Source organism: Trachurus japonicus, chromosome 24 (assembly GCF_045865225.1).
Source record: "Trachurus japonicus isolate A0001 chromosome 24, Traja_1.0".
Lineage (NCBI taxonomy): Eukaryota > Metazoa > Chordata > Actinopteri > Carangiformes > Carangidae > Trachurus > Trachurus japonicus.
Genome location: NC_140930.1, coordinates 20,967,207 through 20,989,650, shown reverse-complemented (window position 1 = coordinate 20,989,650; position 22,444 = coordinate 20,967,207). Strand labels below are relative to the sequence as shown.

General features: G+C 42.3%; 2 protein-coding genes across 7 annotated transcripts in view; both read left to right on the top strand.

The window, feature by feature from the left end:
- Nucleotides 1–2,857: 2,857 nt before the first annotated feature.
- Nucleotides 2,858–22,444, top strand: part of LOC146961940 (organic cation transporter protein) — a 55,776-nt gene continuing 36,189 nt past the window's right edge. Inside the window, exons 1-10 of the mRNA XM_085771757.1 lie at nt 2,858–3,451; nt 4,462–4,565; nt 4,656–4,810; nt 5,331–5,499; nt 6,007–6,130; nt 7,094–7,200; nt 8,987–9,198; nt 9,300–9,408; nt 10,432–10,644; nt 10,909–11,046. Of these exons, the coding sequence (XP_085627883.1) occupies nt 3,110–3,451; nt 4,462–4,565; nt 4,656–4,810; nt 5,331–5,499; nt 6,007–6,130; nt 7,094–7,200; nt 8,987–9,198; nt 9,300–9,408; nt 10,432–10,644; nt 10,909–10,990 (1,617 nt within the window). The 5' untranslated portion in view covers nt 2,858–3,109 and the 3' untranslated portion in view covers nt 10,991–11,046. The remainder of the gene's footprint in view (nt 3,452–4,461; nt 4,566–4,655; nt 4,811–5,330; nt 5,500–6,006; nt 6,131–7,093; nt 7,201–8,986; nt 9,199–9,299; nt 9,409–10,431; nt 10,645–10,908; nt 11,047–22,444) is intronic.
- fynb (FYN proto-oncogene, Src family tyrosine kinase b) overlaps nt 15,315–22,444 on the top strand; it is a 99,125-nt gene continuing 91,995 nt past the window's right edge. For all 6 annotated transcript variants that reach the window (XM_085771756.1, XM_085771754.1, XM_085771752.1 and 3 more), the window contains exon 1: nt 15,315–15,467. The gene's annotated coding sequence lies outside the window, so the exon portion shown is untranslated. The remainder of the gene's footprint in view (nt 15,468–22,444) is intronic.

The window sequence follows — 22,444 nt, the reverse complement described above, 5'->3', positions numbered from 1 at the left end:
TCTGCTCTGCTGTAAGCTGAGGAGAAAACTTTCCTTGTATCCTACAACCTTTATCCAATGAGGAGAGAGAACGGCATAAAGGGGCGGTCCTCTCTGTGTGTGCAGCCAAGGGATGCGCGTGAATGTGGTGACGTAGGGACGAGGGCGGGGACTGCTAACTCCATCTGCTGACAAGAAGTTAGCCAAAACTACCAGATCACTTACTTCTGCTTTAATGCAGTTCCTAGAACACCACAGCTGACTGTGCATATTCTCTTTTAATGATAATAATAAATTCTGTTAAATGATGTCTCTAGACATTTTGCATGACAACATTTCCATGATGCATTCTCTTTAAAGGCAGATGTAAATAAATAAATGTGTTAACTGAAGTAATTTAATAAGTCAGCATGGTGTCTAGTGGCTGAGATACCGATCAGTAGAAAACAGCCCGTCTGCACCCAGTTGTCTGGTGTCAGCAAGTAATTCCTCATCCCTGGAAAACCTGGAATTGGTGGCCAGACCACCACCACCACCACCCCACCCCCTCACCCCCCAGACACAACGTCAGGAAACAAGCAGCATGACTTCCCTCTGGGAATTTGAAGAATGTCCTGTGGAGCGTCCTAACGATGCCAGTACACATCTGCAGCCTGTTGTCAGTCTGTGTAATGACTTTCATTAAGTCCAACACAGGTTGCAGGGACTCAAGTGGTCAATGATGAATGTGCAGTGGAGTGGATTCATTTATCTGAGGAGAGAAAGCCAGTAGGCAAACACCTCCAATACTGAACCTTTAATCTTGTGTTACGCACCTCCCTCTGTGATGATTGTGAGTGAAGTTGGAGGCAATAAGAGACGGACTAATTGTCTCTCCTGGTGCTTTAGGGCGACCGTCCCACCTCCTTCCTATCTGATCTTAGTGGCCGTAATTATTCTCCTCATTTGACCTTACACACTGCATCCTGTGAGCGATGTTAGTCCAGCATTCCAACTGCTGGGGCGTAAACGTCCCCCTCTGGCGGGAGAACTGTGGACATAATAACAGATCAACACTTTATCATTAGTCAGTATTATTGACTGCACTTTTTTTCCCCCCAAGGTTCCTATTTCTTTTGATCACCCCTGTGATGTTTCAGCACCTTGACTGGATTCCTCTTGTAGTCACTTAAGAATTGAAAATGACGTGGAGAGGCCTCACAGCTGACAGGAAGGGTCAGAAGCAGCAGCATTTTTTTTTATCACAAGTGTTTTATCTTGCATCATGTGGAAATGTAGTGATTGTGATTGTGGTGCAACACAAACTTGTGTAAAAACACACATCAAAAGATTTATCTTATCTTTTCTGACCTTATCTTATCTTATTGGTGTCAACAACAGAACACTGGGATTGATGGGGAAATACTAGGTTAGGTGAGGACACTTCATTTATGCAGGTATGAGTTTGAACATCCACAGTCTGTGGTTAGGTTTAGGCAATGAAGGCAGTTTTGGTTTAGGTGAAGGAAATGTGGTGGTTTTGATTAATGTGTCAACTCAGTGTGAAAGTTTTCTTAATGAAACAACAAACAGTTGGAGATTATAATGCAAGATCTGAAAGTTAATAACACAGTCGCTAATATGTTTAGTATCTCTATATCTAATCTTGTTCATTCTTTTGTATTCTTTTTTCAGTGCCTCTAGATTGATGAACATTTTTGTTTATTTATCTCATATAACCTCCATATGACACAAATAGTGGCTGGTGACTGAATGATGCAGTTATCCTACTGGTTGCTCAGTGCTCCTTCTCCCTCAAGCAACAAGAAAAATATAGACCGCCTTAGAATAGCATCCTTTAATCATGGCGCCAGAGAATTTGAATGTATTTCATTTGGCACACATGATCTATTTACTGGAGGGGGGGTGGTTCAAAATGTTTTGCAACATGCAGCACTCACTGTATTTCCTGCTTTGCACTGAAGGGGCAGTCTTGCTTTACCACGTGTGTCCGTACATTCTGAGTTTGTTACCGCAGCACAATTTAACTATTTATGAAACCGGTCTTTGACGCCACTCCCCCCCCCCCCCGCTGTGTGTTTTGAGCTGGGAATTTCATGCGCCGAGCTTTCACAGTGTGAAACGTGGAACACTGGAGCCCACGCCTGATCACAGGATGCCAAACCGTCAGTCTTCTCCAGTTTCCACCCTCCCCACGAGCTCTGTTCCACTTTTGTGAATGGGTTTGTGAGTAGTGTGTGTAGTGAGTGGTGTTGGCTTGAAGCATAGTGTGAGGCTCACTCCTGTGAAAAAAACATCCCGGGTTCAAACCATGCAGCAGCAGCGGCTCAGTCCAGGAGATGACCTGATAAGGCAGAGAAGTGGAAGCTTGCCATGATGGAAGAGCAGTGTCAGAGCCTCTCTTAATCCCTCCCTGCTGTATTTATCTACTTCTTTTGTGTTTCCAGCTTTAGATACTCACACACACCCCCATTTGCATCCCATTGTAGATAGATCACTGAATACCAGCTGGAATGTGCCAGCCGGTATTAGTGTCTGAGAGGAATTTAACAAGTTTGACAACTGAAACCAAGTCCTCTTGATACCTGTGCCATGTAAACAAAATAACTGTGAATGCTCTTTGCACAATTTAGTAAAACACCACTGACTTACAGTACACCAGTTTGGCCTCTTCGAGAGATGGCTGCACTGCACATGCACGCTATAATGTGAAAATGGGCTCCTAGGGGAGAATCTTATGAAAGTTTTGGAGTGAGAGAAGGTGGAGATGGAGTGGGTGGAGGCTGCTCAGCCATCATCCACTGCAGCTCCTCCCACGTGAGTGCAATCACCTCCCTCCCGCCTTTGTTCACTCCCATCACTCAGAGGTTAGCTCATCCTGAGGGAGAGCTGCTCCACAGTTGAGTGCGGAGCAGCAGCACAGGTGTGACTTCAACAGAGAGAGAGAGGACATTTTTCTCCACCTGTTAATCATCCGCCTGGCTCACGTTCTCATTTCAAGTCTTTTATCTGCAGGCCCCGTCACCCGCTTGTGACTCTTTTGCACTTTTGGACCTTCTGAATCCTCAGACCTGATCTGTGGTACACCTTTGTAAGTGTGCCCCCTTCCCCCAAACAAAGCGCCAGAGAAATGAATTTTGATGAAATTCTCTGTCATATCGGAGGTTTCGGGAAGTTCCAGAAGATCTTGTACATATGGATCTGTCTCCCTCAGATCTTTCTTGCGTTTCACATGCTGGTCACTATTTTCAGCGGGGCTGTTCCTCCTCATGTCTGCCGCTCCACGTGGCCCTCGACGGGCGCTCCAGCCGTGAACATCAGCTTCCTGACCGCCACCAGTGACCTGTCCTGCTCCGTCCCCTCGAACGGCAGTAGTAGTGGTGTCAGTCTTGATGATGGAGGCCCTGCTGGGAGCTGCCGGGGGGGCTGGGAGTACAGCAACCAGACCTTTCAAAACACCATAGTAACTGAGGTGAGTCACTCGATTCAATTCGGCTTGTGCCAACTGTTTTCCTGAACATCTACTTTTTCACTTGATGGTTTTTAACATGCGGACTCATGCAGTTCAGGAATGTGAGGGGGGTTTACATTGAGCTCTGATGATATCTGAGACTGGGTTAAACTGGGTGAGGGTTGAGCCCTGCAGTGCAGTGCTGGCATCTTCAAGGTCCCTCCACACACACCCTGTCTTTATGTCAGGTTTTGTAACATATGAACATGAGAGGCCGGGCGGCAGCAGTTACATGACTGAAATGTTGTGATTGGACAAAGCAATGACACATGGGACAGCACAACAAGTCTGGGAAGGTCTGCAGTTGATTTGGAAAACTGGAAGCCTGTCAATTCACTAAAAATTCTTTGACCGGCGCAAGACAGACTCATGTTTTCATTCATCAATAATTAAAGTCAGAAGTTCAAAGAGGTTCACATACTGTCGTAGTTCCGACCATAAATGGCGATTCGGCTGCGTTATTCTCATGACTCGCCACGAAGGAAACGCTGGTCGGCTCGACCAGCATTTCCGCCACCACTAATAATAACAAAATAACGATAGAGACAGAACGATATATTTATCGAAAATGGGCCCATTAACAAGTGTGGGTAGCGGAGATTCGTCCACATTAACGTGAGACTTTTTTATAACCGAATAGAAACTCCTTGTTGTCCCTTTAAACTACACAGAACAAAGCAAACAGATTTGATTTCATTTCATTATACTTAGTCTGAATACAGTGGCTCAAGGGAAAGGCAACGGAAGTCATCAAACTGAAACAGCTTTATGGATTTTGAATATGGGGTGTAGCACCTACTGCTAATAACATAGAGATCAAGCTTCTACGTTTTGAGTTACTGTACTTCTGAAAGTGTTTGTCTCAGGAAACAGGGGTGGTCAAAAGTTCATTAGTCACCGACTACTTATACAACTGCTTATCATAACATGGAAGATGTTTCCACCTCATTTGTTGTCTTTGTTCTTTGCAGTGGGACCTTGTGTGTGAAAATGCCAGCCTCAACAACATTGGCGCCTCCATCTACATGTTTGGCCTTCTTGTTGGAGCTATTCTGTTTGGGGGCTTAGCTGATAAGTAAGAGATGTTTTGTCTTTCCTTTTGAATTAGTGCAAAGTTTTTTTTTTTAGTGCAAAACCAACTGAGTTGGCTTTTATCTCATTCCAGGTATGGCCGCAGGAACATCATCCTCATCAGTCTGGCTATCCAGTCTGTGTTCGGGGTCAGCGCTGCTTTTGCCCCCAATTTTTACATCTACGCCGCCCTCCGTTTTCTGGTTGGAACATCCATCTCTGGTGTCATAATGAATGCCTTTGTTTTAGGTCAGTGTGCTGAGAAGAGAGAAGCTGTTTTCTGCCTCAACCCATTAGTTATTTTCAGTTAAAGAAAAAGTTCAGTCAACTTAGAAAACAGACGGTGTGACTTTTCAGAAATACTCGTACAGTATTTACCAGTAACTGACTGACAGGATGAGGAATATTAGATTTATTAGATTTTGGCCTTTACTTGACAGTGTAGAGAGACGAATGAAACAAGAGAGGAGAGAGAGGGGTATGGCAAATAAATAGTTTTTTTATGTGAAATGTTGGATCTAGCCTTTTGCGCACCAAAGTGGGAGAAAAATTTAACGTATTAATACGCACCACTTACTCTAGACTAGATTGTCTTTTAATACTGATAGTCGTAATCACTTTAGCCATAATTGTGAAGAAACATAATACTGAGACACTATAATGTTAACAGAGAGAGGATATTAGAAGTTGAAGTAATACATACAAAGTTTTGATTTTGTTAGTACCGTATTGCTGTGTGACCTCTGCCCACTGTTTATGTCCCATACAGGCACAGAATGGACAGGATCTAAGCAGCGCATGCTGGCTGGTATCATCACTGACTACTTCTTTGGGTTTGGCTACATTATGCTGGCCGGAGTGGCATACCTCATAAGAGACTGGCGTAAGCTGCAGCTGGCTATTTCAGCACCTGGCTTCCTCTTCATCTTCTACATATGGTGAGTGGGTGGCAGTTTGACCTAGATTTCATGCAGTGTGTATGGTATGTGTAGAAAAAAAAGGTTTCGATCGATGACTTTAACAGTAGGCTGTAAAAATGCTGTGCATGTGAAAGTCTGTGGTAAAAGAAATTCCCTGTCGTTCTTTACGATTGAAGACAAAATGCATGGCCAATGCTGATTGTCATGCATGGCTGGTACTAAATTCCTCTCGTACTTTTGATGGAACACTACAGAAAAATGCATTCATCGTATATATCTGTTTATTATTGCTATAGCTCTTACATATGAGGTCAACGATCTTAAAAAAGCTCAACACTGGCCACCTTCCATTTAGCTATTCCTGTTTCCACCAATCTCATTAGGCCTTTTTCTTGCGATGGCAAATCAGGTTGTTGACAATGTGAGATTTGTATCAAACCACCCCCCACCCCCCCTGCACCACAGTGGGTCAGGTGCAGGTGACTGTAAGTAGGTCATCTGAGCAATTTGTCTTTTCAATTTCAGGGTGTTGCCAAAGTCGGCTCGCTGGTTAATGGCCAACGACAGGAGAGAGGAGGCGTGGGAGCTGATCCGGAAAGCAGCACAGATGAATGGGAAGCCCCTCACCAAAGATCTGGAGATGTCTGAGGTACACATTCAACTAGTTTTTATTGTTTATTTATTATTTTTATAATACCACCAGTCACAAAGAAATACCTACAATGACCAGTGATGCTACACTTGTTTAGCTTTTCATGCAAGTTTACAGTAATAACTGTAGTAGATCAACCATCAACATTCTTAGTCACTTTTGAAACAGTTGGTCCTTTATTTCTTACAGAGACAAGCAAAAGCTGCTTCTTAGCTGTGATTCTACCAGATTTAGCTCTAGCTACCTAATTACCCTGAAATTAGCTCCATAAGTTTATTGGAAACATGTTTATTAGATTGTTGTATGTTTATAAAACAAATAATCATTTAAAATGCAACTGAAATATGTACCTGATGGCTTCAAGTATGATGAGGGACAATGTCATATACTGTAACTGTTCAGATTCAGATTAATATGTACTGTATTGATCCCTGGCTGGGAAATTATTGTGTTACAGCAGCAAGCATTAACACACATTTACAAAATGCTACATGTACAAAATAAACAAAAGCTGCTTACTCTTTTTTTTTTTGTTTAGTTTAGTTTAGTTCAATGAAAAGATGGTTGTACCAGATTTAGCCTCTAGGGCTAATTTCCATCTGTAGTCCCAACATACTTAAACATCTCAACTCTCAAACATTGTCTTTTCATCTTTAACTTTACTAGACCAAATGCTTTGAGAGTGGAAATGCTCTGTCACTGGACAGTAGCTGCAGCCTGCTCTCAAAGTCACACACCAATTTGCATATGAGTGATGTCATCCTCTAACCTTTGTAACAGTGTGTGTAGTGAGAGTTAGACTGTGTGACATGGCTCAAACAGTCAGACATAAGTCTGCCTTAATTATTTTGCATAAATGTTTCGATGACTGGTTATCATTTAAACATGCAAACTTCTTAAACAGCTGTGTGTGTCACTGACTGACAGTACTGACTTGTTGTCCGCTCTCTGTTTCTTTAGATGTATGAAGTCCAAGAGAAAGCAGAGACAAAGAAAAAATACTCTTTCATTGACCTGGTTCGAACCCCAAAAATGAGGAAACAGTCTCTGATTGTTTTCTATCTCTGGTGAGTAAGAGCAGATCAGAACTTTTTTGCCACTGACTCAAAAAGACAGATATCTGTCAAAGGTCTGAAGTGCAGCTGATCCCACATCACAGTTCTCGTGCTTCTATTGTAAGACATTTTAAATATTGATTTGATTGATGTGTGATCACCGCAGCATTGGAGCTACTCTCTGCCTTCAAGAGTGTTTATGGACAGCTATTAGAACTTATATTTATTCAACTCTCTGATGAAAAATGTATGCATATGCATATGCTGTGCTGTGCTGTGCTGTGCTGTGCTGTGCTGTGCTGTGCTGTGCTGTGCTGTGCTGTGCTGTGCTGTGCTGTGCTGTGCTGTGCTGTGCTGTGCTGTGCTGTGCTGTGCTGTGCTGTGCTGTGCTGTGCTGTGCTGTGCTGTGCTGTGCAACAAAACAGAATCATGCCAAATCAAGTAAATGAAATACTGGGATCGATGAAAGTAAACAATTAAGTGCTAACATACAGGAAACCAAGTATGCAAACTAAGAGCTAAATACGCAAAACCTATTTATATATAAAAAATATAAAAAAACAGGAAGAAACTAATGAGAAAAACACCACAAAAATATGTTGCTCATGAAATTGAAGTCAGCCTGTACTTTCATTTCATTTTTCCATGGACAAAGACAAATCCTCACTGCTTCTTAACCTGATTCAGAAATATTTGACAGACAAATATTTTGAAATTAAGCTTTTTTAAAATGGCTGTGTAATGTTTATAAACCAACACAGTTTTCTGAATTAAACATTATGTGAAGACATTTGTAGGAACATATCAAAACACTTGAACGTGTCTCACACTTTTTATATTTGCTGTTTTGTAACATTCAGTTCTACATAGAGTAACCAGTCTTTTAACTTCTAACATTTATTGCCACGAGCAAAGCAAGTGAGGAAAAGTGAGAAATGAGTCTTTGGGAATTAGATCCCATTGTGACGTCATCATATATAGGATGTGGATAGTGTAGGGAACCTCCAGGGTCTGGGCACTGCTCGTGGTGTTGATGACAGGAAGAGGAGAAGGCTGACGTCTGGTTTTGATGGTGAACTTTGTCTGATATGAGGCGTGGAGGTGAAGTGGTGGAGGAGTGTTGCAGCAAATGCTCTGAAATGACAGCTGGGAGCAGGAGAGAGAGGAAAACAGATGTAGAAGAACAGCATGCTGACATTAGCTTTAAACGTGAAGCACAGCTGAGGCTGGGGTTGTTCGTTGGGCAGTTATTTGGTTGTAAGGATTTGGTCAGGATTTTACCAGGGTGTCTTTCAGAGACATTTCCTGTCTGTGTCTTTGTACATTTTCTGAATCTGCCCCGAAAACTACAAATGCATCCTCAAGTTCAGTGTGGAATTGACTTTTTATTTTTTAAATGAGCTGTAAAGCCTTCATAATAAAATAGTTTTACTGTGTTGTCAGGGTAAAACTAAAAACCCACAGCTTTTAAAACGGGATTTAATCAGAACAACTGAGTGATTCATCACACAGGTCAGGTCAGTTGTTTTTATCCGATGAGGAGGCTGTGCTGAAGTCACCCGTACAGAACATGAAAAACGCTTTGCTTTGGCACCATCTGGTGGTGGTGTGAGGAATCACACTGTTAAACAGCAGCGCTAATTTTTCATTTGGTGAAATGAAATTTTGTATTGTTTAATTTTTTTTGCAAAGATGAAAAGGTGTCTGCCTGATACATTGAGAGTGTGCTGGTCATATGATGAAGGCCAGAGATCACACAGCTGGCATCAAACATCACTTCTTTTCTCTTCTGTGCCAGGTTTGTCAACGTGCTGGTGTACTACGGCCTCTCCCTCAACATCTCTGACTTTGGGATGAACATCTACCTGACCCAGATGATCTTCGGCCTGGTGGAGATGCCTGCACGCACCATCACCCTGTTCACCCTCAACCGCTCCCGCAAAATCTCCCAGCTGGCTTTCCTGGCTGTGGGTGGCACAGCCTGCCTCATGACCATCTTCGTTCCCAGTGGTACGGACACATCATGCCTTATCTCTTTTAAAAATGTAGTTTGTTCATTTGAAGCGAGATAGTTTTCATAGTCCACGTTTCTTCTTCCCTCTTCTCTCTAGACCTGTCTGTCATTAAAACAGTCTTGGCTATGATTGGGAAGTTTGGAATCACAGCTTCTCTCTCCATTATTTACGTGTACTCAGCTGAGGTGTTCCCCACTGTCATCAGGTGAGTCCTCCTTCCCGTTCTGGAGCAACAGCTAATGGGACTTGGGGAGTTCCTATCAGCTGGGTTAAACCTGCTCTGTTGCTGATGTCACTGTGTGACCTCAGTTTGACATTTATTTTCATGTGTGTTAAACGAAAGAGTGTGGTAGAACTCAATTCAGAATTCCTGAACAGGTAACTCTTGCACGCTGGCTTCAATAATTGTGAAATTGAAGATGGTTTTTGAAGTATAAGGTGTGTATTGTTGAGACAGCATTTGAAGACTCTGGTCTGATGAGACTAAAATACAGGGAGGTCTTTAATGGACACCTGAAGTCACTGTGGGTGTACCCAATAAGCATTTGTATCTATAATGTGAAATCCTGTCAGAAAATATACCAGATAAAATGCAGTATTAGGGCCACAGAAATTGGAAAATTCAAGGATTCAATTGTAATATTATATGAATAAAATCGTAATGTTACAAGAATTTAAAGCAGAAGTAAGCGATCCGGTGGTTTTGGCTAACTTCTTGTCAGCCGATGGAGTTAGCAGTCCCCGCCCTCGTCCCTACGTCACCACATTCACGCGCATCCCTTGGCTGCACACACAGAGAGGACCGCCCCTTTATGCCGTTCTCTCTCCTCATTGGATAAAAGTTGTAGGATACAAGGAAAGTTTTCTCCTCGGCTTACAGCAGAGCAGAGTGACTGACAGACCCATGTTTCAGACCAAACACTCTATAGAAGTGATTGCTGTTGGAAGATAGAACTATTCCGCTTAATTTTCTACTTGAAATATTTCAATGTTTTCCTCAAGATATTGATTTTATCCTCAAAATGTCAGATTTCTGTCCTCAGTGCGGCTCTGATACTCCACTGTCACCACCACACACAGGCAGGACACAAGATCAATACAGATGAAAGATTTCCTATAGGATCCTATAATCACACAGATTCTGAGACTCACAGAAGCGACTCAGCAGACTCTGTAATGATCTGCCCTCAGGTTCTCCTGACTCAGCTTCTCTTTTTCCTCTTTACAGACAAAATGGGATCGGTATCGGCTCCATGTTTGCTCGGACTGGAGGAGTCCTGGCTCCCATGATGTACCTGCTGAGGAGCATCAGTCCTCAGGCTCCCATGGTCCTTTGTGGACTCTGCCCCCTGTTGGGCTCTGCCCTCACCCTGCTGCTGCCTGAGACGGCTAATAAGCCCCTACCTGACACCATTGAGGACATAGAGGGAACCAGCCTCAGGTCTGACTCCACCATTTTTATCCCATTGTTTTTAAATGTCACTTATTGCAGATTACAAATAAATGGAAATGTGTGCATGAGCCAAGGTAGGAACTGCGTTTCCTTCTTGGCACTGTAGTGGATGGATGGAGGGAGGGATGGATGGATGGATGGATGGATGGATGGATGGATGGATGGATGGATGATGGACTAATGTTCTCCCTGCAGTAGTACAGTACATAGAGCTGCAGTGAGGCTCAGTGTTTTCTTCTCTTTCTCTGGCAGTGAGGAGGATGGTGGTATGAAGCTGGTCATCTTTGACGCATCTCTGAGGAACACACTCGTCGGCAGCAGCAGAATGGACTGACAAACACCAGCGAGCTGCCACGTGTCATGTTTTTCAGGACTACACCAAACACACAAGTCGGGTTTGTTTTTTGTTTTTTTTGTTTCTTTTGGTCTTTCATGAAGAACAGATTCTGGAGCTGCACACATACAAAAGTTTGTGCTCAAGTATTTTTTAGTATTTTTTCACTTTTTGTTCTGTTTGTGTTTTTATGGATGGTCCGTACTCACTTTGAACGTTGTGTGATGTTATGAATCAAATGGACTCCAAACATTAAGATGTAGAAAAATCCAAATGACAAGTTGCGGCTTATGCATCGCTAACTGCCAGTGCAGCTCAGACCTGCTGGTCTCGTCTTGAATTTCAAGTGACACTGGTTTATAATATTTTAGACATTTCTGTTGACATGATATGAGTGTGTCTTTGCAAACTGTCAGGACATAAAGATCACAGTTTCAGACGTTAAAACTGCAGGAATTGTTTTGGTCACTTAGTGGCAGCAGAACAAACATCATATCAAGCAGCTTTCTGTTTACATGTCATTGCTACCTCATGAACGTGAGCTCTACTTTCTCCTGAGGAAAAGATCAGACATTGCAGCTTCATGTATACACCAGACAGACACTAACTTGTCTGTGGAGCAGGTGATGAACATTATGTGTTCTGCTCTGTTTGTAGTTGGAGAGTTTGATTCAACACATCGGCTGACAGACACACATAGCAGATTCAGTCAGTGCCTTCTGTCTTTATGACGCATTACCAGTGTTATCTGCACCACATAAGCCAAACCTGTTACTGTGTGTTTCCCTGCTTTGGAAAAACAGAACAGACACTAACAGACCTCAGCAGAATATTTTGTTTAGACTATAAACAAACTGAAAAGTCAGTGATGAATGTTGTTGAAGTGAGTGTCTGGGACTCCGGTGTGGGAGGTGTGATAAAAAGGGGAAATGTACAGTTGTGTTAAACTTGAACTGCTCTCAGGTTGATCAAAGCCCCATATTTACACTTACAACCAACAGAACAGCTGACAGTCTCACTGGTGTACAGTGAGCGTCACCCCTGTTCTTCTGACACCTCATTAACAAACTTTAGATGCTAGAATTATAGAAAATCATGTAAATGTTTTATAAAGCTCTTACATGTGTTGTCTTTTTATAGTGTTAATATGAAATTATTTTTATGTATCTACATCAAAGCTTTAAGAACACCTCAATTTCTTCAGTTTTTTATTGAAAAGGCTGACAGAAAAACATGTAGTTAAAAAAACTGAAAAGAATCATGTACAATTTTTCAATGATCAAATAATAGTCTGTTGTCAACCTCTTCTGTCCTAAAGTAATGTAGATAAAACAGAGGTTCTAAAACTAGTTTTATATTGATATTTTACAGTGTCTTTGACTAAAGTTGTTGATATATCTTGTCTTGATGTTATTTTACAATAAAGGTTTGTTCCAGTTTTTTGTGTTCTAGCAGAAATTCGTCAGGTTATGGTCTATGTTCATTGACAAGTCCAGTTTACTGTACAGGTGCACCAAATCATTGTCCATCCCACATAAGATGACTGGCTGAAGAGTGGCTTACACCTCTGATAGCCTACTCCATGACCATCTCCTTGGTCCTGAAGATGTTCAGAAGGAGGCACTTCTTGTTGCTCCATTCACTAAAGACTATTGTCAAATTTCTGTTCTCCTTCTGTAATTCTGGATTTGGCAAGATGCTGAGTTGTATTTGAAGTCTTGCGGTATACAGAGTGACTCAGAACAGTCTCCCCCAGTGCTGTACATCACAGCTACACAGCAGGGATCCACCTCCATCCCTTTGAGCTTGTCTTTAGCAGCAGGGGATGGATGGTGTTGGATGCACTTGAGAAATCAAAGAACAGAATCCTCAACCTGTCTCATCCAAGTAAGAATGGGCCCATTGGGTGGCATTATCCGCTCCATTGTGTTCCTGGTGATGGAAATGGGTTGGGGGAAATGGGTTCTACAACTTGTGGTGGAGAAGTAGATGATCCGGGGTCTTCAGAGCACATGAGAAGACAGGAACACATGCTAGTGAAAACATGTTCAGAAGCACAGAAGGAAGACAATGTTCCTGAAGAGCTGGATGGTAAGAAGGCCGTTCCTCAGCTCCACTATATACAAACAGTCAACTCTGTCCATATGAGGCTTACCAAGGTCATTCATGGCCTGAAAGGAAAAACAGATGCACAACAACATAAGAGGGCAGTGAAGCAGAACAAAATACAGATAGTAATTTTATTTCATTATTCATTATTATTATATTTCATTATTATTTCATTTAAACATAATTGTTCATATACATACCCCAGATGCAGCTCGCAGACACTGGTACAGGCTGCATGGTGGCAGCAGCCTCTCAGCCACCAACCTCCCAGACTGTCAGTTCTGACAGCAGTCATGTCCCTAGAGTATGTGAGGAGAGATGACAGCTCACTGGTCACCAACGCAGTCCCCTGATCCTGGTCCCAACTGTTCAGATCTTGCAGGAGTCCTGGTCCTGAGACCACAAACTGCTGACATTAGCATCAGACTGAGAGAAGACTGAGGCTGTCATAATAATAGGCACATATCTGGCTTTACTTCGGCCTTGGAGCTGCTCTGTGGTACACTGGCCCTGAGAGCTCAGCACACAGCAACTTAAGAAAACATGTGGAAACAGACAAAACACAAACAACTTCAGAGAACATCTTCGCCCATTCTGACAAAATGCGTGTCGCAAATACAGTGTTATCATATATTTATGTGCAAATCTTTTAACCTCAGAAGTCACAAAGCATTAAAACATGCACATCCTAGGTTGGGTACAGCTCTCAGGACCACTGTAGGCCTACTGTCTCTTCATGTATGGTAGGCTACATGAGAAGTATGTTTTGGTTTTCAAACAACCCACAGATTAATTCCTTTCATCTTTAAATAGAGATCATAAACTAAATACAAGCTATACATCCAGTGAAATGAATAGACATCTATGTCTATAGACTATAGACTGTTTGACCCATTTTAACATTGGTTTTCAGGTGTTTCTTCCCTGTTTGGTGCATATGACTTTATTTTATTAGGCAGCTTTTACTATGTGAAGACACAAGATGGCGGTCTAGCGTTAAATTGGGTACCAAAACACGCAGTGCAGCTACTACAGCTGATAGTCTCACATCAGCTGCAGACAGCAGGTCACTTAGCACCTGGCAGAAAAAGTACTTGCAAGCCTTCCAGAAATTTTAAATGGCACTAAAGAATTTCTGGGTAGCTTCAGTTTAACTACCTTAGTAACACTTTAACATATGTTTACTTGGATCCTCTAAATCTTAATGAATGCTGTGATACCTCTCAATCGTTTTGGCTCATGTGTCAGAATAGTTTTAAACTAAACTATAAGTGCAATCAATCACAACTAAAAAGTACTTTTAGACTATCATAAATCATGTAGGCTAGGCTTATTATCTCTCCTGGTGTGGATTGATCATTTTGCACGTGATGATAAAATAATGTTTATAAACTGGGGAGAGTTTGACGCATAGAGAAGCAGTGAGCAAATCAATAAACCACGTCAGGGATTTTTGTTCAGATTTATAGAGAACTGTAACCTACTTACTCTTTTGTACACATGTATCAAAACAATGCAATTTGCTTAAGTGAATGAGAGTAGCCTATTTAGCCTAATCTGAGTGACACGATTTGTTTAGAGATTTGAGCTCACTATTTAGAAAAATGCTTTTGTCGCGTGAGAATTGAGCTAAAACGAATGAGAAAAACTGTAATCTAAGAAATCTGTCAACCTACACCCCCACCCCACCTCACCCTCCCATTGTCCCTCCCTTCCTCGCCTTTGATTGGACACAGTCCTGTCAGTCAATGGACCAACCCAGTCGTGCTGCCTTTACGTGCTCCATAACTATGAAGAACTAACTTTTCGATACATTTTTTGTTCTAATACAAACCACTTTTAAAACAATCCTTACATTTATTATTAATTTTCCTGCAACAGCATTTGTTTCATCACTGGAAGCAAACACCAAAACATTGTCATGTATCGACGACGATGACAACTTCAACTGAGGCACTTTACAAAAATTTAAATTAGCACAAAATTGTCATTTTAAATCATGGTCTTAACATGCCGGCTTGACATGCCGGCCATTACTGTCCCGGTTCAATACCCATTATAACTCTACGCCGTGTCCAACCCTCTTTGTTGTTATGTGACGTTTGCTTACGCCTGTGTAACCGGGACATTTCCTAACAGTCAGTGAACGCAGCAGCAGTTCCATTGTGGCCCCGCAGAGCTACTAACGGTGGTAACGCCATCACACGCAGCGGCAGCAGCAGCTACGCCGAACAGCTCGGTGACATCAGGGCCACAGCAGCAACAGCAGCAGCAGCAGCAGCAGCAGCAGCCAGTCCTAACTGCCCATACATGTCATCCTAACGGTTATGGAATACAGAGCAGCGGAGGAGTAGACGCGTTCGAGCGGGTAAGAAACCCCGTCGTTTCCTCCTCTAACTCTCCATTCAGTCCGCTTGTGTCTCTCTACAGCGGAATGAATTACTTTGATTTTTTGTGTTTTCAGGTATTACGGTTATTGACGTTTCTTGAACGTAAACGTGCTCACAGCCTGTTTGCTAGCTACATCCCGTCTTGTCTGACTCCTCTCTTGAGTGGAACCGCTGTCTAGGTGAGGCGTCGGCTTGTTTTTGACGCGATACCTCTGTGAATGTGTGTGTGTTTTCAGTGAAATATAAACACAGCAGCAGCAGCAGCTACAGCTTTTAGTCTTAGTGGTGCTGAAATGGAAGAAAAACGGCACCCGGAGCAAAATGAAACAAGTAGGTTATCCACGGTCATTGGCGTGGGGAGGAGAGGAGAGTAATTACGTTGTGTTTATTACCACCACACAGGAGGCGTTTAGCCTTCAAATCTTCCTGACGCATTGGTTTTTCTTATTCTCTCTGCACGGTTGTTTACCATACCCCCTCCTCTCCTCCTCCTCCTCCTTTTATCCACTTTCCCTTTCTCCCATCAGCATCAGCATCTCTCCCACTGATGCTCGCTGGAGTCAGATGAAGGACACAACCCCACATGATAGAGAGTGGGCTGCCTTATCTTGGAGGCTTGTTGTGCATGCATGCATGCAGTGGGTAGGCTACAACCACAGTGCTCAGTTTTAACTGTGAGGACCAGATTGCATTCCTTCACACATATGGCGTGTTCTGCTCAGGCACCACTCTCCTGCATCAGTCTCCTGATGTTCGCTGGCAGATTGCTTGGGGGATAACGTGCTGTTAAACTCTGGTAACCCCCCTCACTTTCTCTTGTTGTCAACAAGTCTTTCACATAACAGCACTGAGCGTTTTAATCAGGCTCGTATCCACTGCGCTGCTCTTCCTCTTGTCCTTCCTAATCACGAAGGGGAAGTTTCTCCACCCTTTCCTTTGTGAATTGTAGGTTAATCGCTCATGTCACCTCTGTCTCCTTTTTTTTTTTTAAATTGACGGGCATCCCTTCATCCATTTTCTTCAGCCCATAAAACCTGGCCATGTCTGTACAGCAGCAATTTGTTCTGTTTGCAAAATGAGTGTAATTGATGACATTGTTGGTTCCTGCCATTAAGTGCTCCTTTAAGAAGTGCTTCTTAATGAAGCAGCCCATTTCTGCTTTTAATGGACTTATTTTAGGTAGCACTCAAGGGTACATTTCATAAACTACAGTCTGATGTAGTCGTAATCTCCCTTTTTTTTTTTTTACAATTATTATCCCTACTTTCAGGATGCCAGCCCCCTTGTGCTCTGAGCGGTGCCAGCAGCTGACTCTACTCACTTTAACTCACTTTTTGCACCAAGAAAACAAAGCTGCTTGTTTTAACGGCCATGCAATGTTACAGCCAGCTGCAGGTGCAGTGTGTGGAAGCAGCACAATACACTGTGTGTGTGTGTGTGTGTGTGTGTGTGTGTGTGTGGGTGTGGGTGTGGGTGTGTCCACAGGCTGCCAGTGCCAGGACAATCTCTGATTAGATGAAGTAGTAGTGTTGAATTGTCAACTCTTTATGAAATACAAGCTGCTGTAGCCTATATCCACACAGATCTGGGGTCTGATGATCTAATTTTAAAAATCCTAATCATTTGATGTCTGTTGGATGTCTGCATTAATCCTGACAAATTTGAAATTTTAGATAAATCCTTGTACATTTATGTTAAATCAGGCCTTTTTTGCTGTGGGCTTGTGTATTGCAGATGTCCTCATCTGACTCATAGCTTATTGCAGAACAAACCTGCTTGAATCAGGTTGAGTTATGAGTCAAGCGTGGCTGCTTTGTATTCTCGCTGCTGGTGCCAATAGAACAAGGCGTGCATGGTATCGCTGCGTGTTAAACTTGTTGGCCCCTTTTTTTTTTTTTAACAACTTCTCATCCTTTTACACTGTGGTGACACACTGCCAAAGTGCTGTGTTTCTCATTGCACTTCACCTCACTGACTTACAGACAGAGGGTTACTTTGTGGTGCCAGCAGAGACCTGATCAGGCAGGTAATCACAGAGTTGAGGAGGAGAGGAGTGAACAACAGGAAATCTAAACGAGGGCAGTTGTGTGCACATGGCGTCTGCTGCCAGAGTATGTTGATTTTTTTTTTTTCAAATCGTATAAAATTATCTGTTTAAAATAAGTTTAAATGGCTTGAAGCTGAAAGCTGAAAAAGATTAGATTATAGATTCAGAGATAGTTTAGATTTTGTTGTGAGCCCCTGAGAACTGCTGACTTAGTAGGATACGTACAGCGGATGGGAAGGCACAGTATGAACAAGTGTTAGTTTTTGGTACACATCCCTGCATTTGTACCAAAAACTAACACTTGTTCTGGGTTTTTCTTACTTTAAATGCTTCTACAAAAATGACATAATCACTCACTGCAGTGGAATGAAAAACAAATAGCATCATGTGTCACTTTGCAGCTTAAAGACCAGGGAAACCAAAAATAAATATGTTTATAATACCACAGGAGAAGTATTATTATTAACCAGTCTGTCAAATTTGAAGGACTAAAAAGTTGTTAAAGGGATACTTCACCCAAAATCGAAAATTCAACAATTTTCTACTCACCGTCATGCCAAGGAAGGGTTTGGAGAACTTTCAGAGTTATCAAAACGCTTTAGGAGTTCCAGGGGGGGTCCGGCTGGCAATGGATTTTCATATAATGGCGGCAGATAGAGCTCACTTTTGAATCGTACAAAACACACACTATGAAACATCCAGATACCTCTATACTGCTCGTCCGTACTGACCCAAGTGTCCTGAAGCCGCGACAGGAAAAAGTTGTTCAGAAAAAAATTATTTGATCTCTGTTTTTAGCCTTGTTGTAGCAGTACGGCTCCGTAGAGTGCTGGTGTTTTCTGTGATCACAGTCACAGGTTTGCTCTTGGTCGTGTCCAGGTATTTACACTCTAGTGATTTCTATTTTAAACCTGCCTTGGCTTTGACCCACTTTGGACTTTAGGATTGTGTGTGTGACCCCCCCATCCTTTCTTTATGTTGGTTCGATTCTGGGCCTTTGCTGTGCTGTGTATAGTGATCTGTGAGCTGGCTGTCCTCAGTGAGTCCGGTCCAGAGGGGACTCTAGTAGGTGCAGGTGTGAAGTGTACCTAGAGTGGTTACATCATCTGTAATGTCAGTCTGGGCCCTGCCGGCCCGGCACACTATGTAGCTGGTGCCATTTTGAACAGATGTGGTTGCACAGAGCTGATGGTGAAGCTCCAAACCTCATCAGTTGGCAGCGTTATGTAAACTCTAATCACTGCCACTTCAAAATGACACACTCTCCCAAACAGGCAGTATCACAGCATTTCACCATTGTGGGATTCAAGAAGACACAGGAGGATTTGAGGCAGATGTTAATGCTGCAGTTCATGTCTGTATAAGTTAAATAATTGATTTTTAAGCTTATCTTTCAGTCACACACAGTTGTCTTCCTCATCATCATCAGCTGGTTAATTTTCAAAGAGCTTCAAGTTTAGTCAAGTCATTAGAGTTGCTCTCTTATACCAGTATCAGAAATGCCTCCTGCCTGAAAGACTGCATTGGGTCTTGGAAAGTGTATACATTCATCTGATATACTATATACTATATAATTCATAAGCTTAATATTGTTTCACCTGGATGAAACCACAGTCTCCCTTGAAATCAGTTCTTCTTCGTCGCTCTTAAACAGCAGCTCACACAGGAAGTTACATTGCCATTGTTAAGAGAGATTCTATGACATTCATGTATTTGCTCATGTTAATCTGTGAGCCGTGCCATACAATATGTTATGATGGCAATCATAATACATCCATACTGGGGTTTTTTTTGACAAGGTAAAATTTTCAAAAGTCAACAAAAGTAAACTAGATCTTCTACTGTGGATATCAATCCTAACAATCAGACCGCAAACCTATTAAGTCTTACACAGGGTTGTGGTCTTGGTAACATTGTGCTGGTATGCAATCACTTACTCATTTACTAACAATGTATTGATACAGTAAGCAGATAATGGTGTATCTGTCATTTGATAGAGTTGGATGAACAGTTTCAGCCTTCATAGACTTGTATTCTGTCCCATATGGAGTTTGCTGGTGTCAGTCTCTGTGTTGGAAAGTCTGATCTTCTCTTATTGAATTAAACCCAGTCAAGTTTATTATTAAAAGCCTCCCTCCCCCTCATTATCTCATTAACAAGAGCTGACAAAGAAAAACCCTCCCCTCAGCTGGAGAGTCCAGTGCAGGAGCTGACGACGTCATCCACTGGAGGTTGCAGTGGGTCAGCATCACGCCAGAACCTCGGAGGGTCAGAAGGAGCCCACAACAACAACAACAACAAAGCTGCTCTTTGTGTCACGCTTCCAGTGGTGGGGGAATGAAATGTGTCTCTCTCTCCCTGCGTCCCCGCAGTTGGTGGCAGAGTTGTGACGTACTCACGGGCTCAAATGAACTTATTGTTACAGAAGAACTAAACGAATGCAGGGTATGAAGAGCTGGTGGGGACATAACGCTGACGTGTGAGAGCTGAGCTACACATCATATGATCCAGATCCACCCCCCCAGTGTCGATCCTCCACCACAACTCTGCTAATCAGAAACCCAGAGCTTTCTCTGTCTCCTTTTTTTTTTATATACATTTTTCACGATTCATCAGCATAATTAAAAGCAGGAATGTTGCGAGCTGGGGCGTCTGTTGCTGCCGGATCATTGTTGCAGTGATATGGGGGGGGGGGGGGTGATATGTGAAAGCGATACACTTCCATAAAAGGCCGTCAGAACCGCGAGGCCCATCGGAGATGTCCGTCTTAGGGGTATTTCTTCAAAGGAATTCAATTAGCGGGAGTTGTTTGTCTTGTTTGGAGGAGCCGGTGTGACACAGATCCTATCAGGCTGATCACATCATGCACAGTCTCTTATCAGCCCACCGCTTCCACCTGCCACACATTTTTGCTGGTCTCTTATTCGCAGTGCTGGCTCGGAAATGTGCAAAGTCAGTCGGCTGCTGGTGGTCGAGTGTGGCTTCATTTCCTCCGAACATAATCACAGTTGCTCATTTACATCTGGAGCACAGGCAAGGCATGAGAGCACAGCAGACACGGCTCTCGCTCATATCCTGCTCAACATTTTCCATTTTTAATCTCCCTGGCTTTTTTTTTTCTTAATCTCTCCAATTCCATTTAGCTCTCGACTCCATTTAGCCTTTATTCATGAGTTCAATAGTGCATTGGAGCGCCTCAGTGTTTATTTAAAACCTCGCCACTGAGTGAATCAAGCAGAAATCTTTTCATTCTGGCAGCCACAACCCGACCTGAGAGTTTCTACTGCTTCCGGACCAGTTCCTATAACGTGGCTCAACCAGGTTGTTAATGGAAGTAAAGCAAAAGTAGGTGGAACATCAGAAACACAACCGCATGGTCTGAGCAAAAGTGTGTTAATGTGTTAAAGTGTGTTAATGTGTTACCTGTGTTTGTGCATTTACTCTCATTAATCACTTGTGCTTTACCAGGATTGTGTAAGATGCTTTCAGTCTCTCAGCAGCACCTTTCACTGACCTGGTTGGTGGTTTGCTCTCCTTTACATGTACACGCTGACACATTTTCTCATGCAGTTTGGAAAGCCAATTCAACTAGAATGTATGTGCAAAGACGTCTTTAATCTTTCAGTTCACGACTCTAAATTGACTCTCATCATTGTTTTCCATGATTAACATTATGTAAAAGACAAGATGTCTGTCAACAGGTGTTGGAGCCCAACCAAGAACTCAGAGGTTACCTCACTACACATACTACATAAAGTAGATATATTTCTGGATTTACTGGATTTTTGAGACCCAAATTTTCAATTGATGCAGAATATAAACAACATTTTTCAATAGAATTTCTTCATTTTGCTTGTTAATCTTGACCAAGAGATGTAAAAATTTAGTCGTGGCATTAGGACAAATTACAAAGGGAAAGTGATACTTTCATCTTAGTTATATATTTATTCTTTTTTCTACCGATTTTTTGTTTTTTGTGCTATTTCAGGCTACCTATCAGATTGTATGATCTATGTTTACCTCAGGAAAGTGGTTAGCGAAGGTCGGTTGTATCTTCATACAGTCCAACCCATATACGGTATGGGAATATACAGTATTATCAGGGGTGGGGGGCTGCAGAGTGAAAGAGATTGGTTTAAAAAAAAAAAAAAAAAAGAAGTAAAAGTTGTTAATTGATATCAGAAATCTATTTAATCTTTCTTTTCTTTTTCTTTTTACCAGTTCTTTTTATTTTTACCAGTGACAAACATTAAACAAACATAAAAACATGACACAAGAAATGAAAGACCTAACACCGCAACATAGCAGTCAAACAAAGTAAATGGGTAGAAACAACATCCTAGAAAAGGACAAGAAAAGGAGAGAAAAAATAAGTAAAGAAATGAGAAAATAAAAAAATAAACATCAGCAACCAGTCGGCCAATCAATCAGAAATCTATGTAATCTTTCTGATCTCTATATCTATATCTTTATATGGTTTTGATGTGAATTATGGGATGTTTGGGAGCAGACTGGAATGGCTTTGTGTTGTGCGACTGGCTTTGTACCAGCCCGCTGTGAACACTGGAGCATCTTGAGGCTCTCAGCGATCATGTAGGCGTTGTTCTCAGTGGGAGAGCTGGACAATACTTCTCACTACGCTTCATTACTTATTAATGACATGTTTACCATGGTGGCAGGCAGACCGATGTCAAGTGTTTGTGTTTTGAGAGGAAAACAAAAGTGCCGTCTGTACATAATATGTTAATAGCCAAGAGCTTCTTCATACATAATTAACTTGCTGTGAAATTTCCAGCTGTGTCTAATGTCATATGTGAGTGACAAAGGCGATGTTCTGTCTCAACAAAGCCTTCCTGTGCTGCACGTGGATGATGATGATGATGATGATGATGATGATGCTGCTGCTGC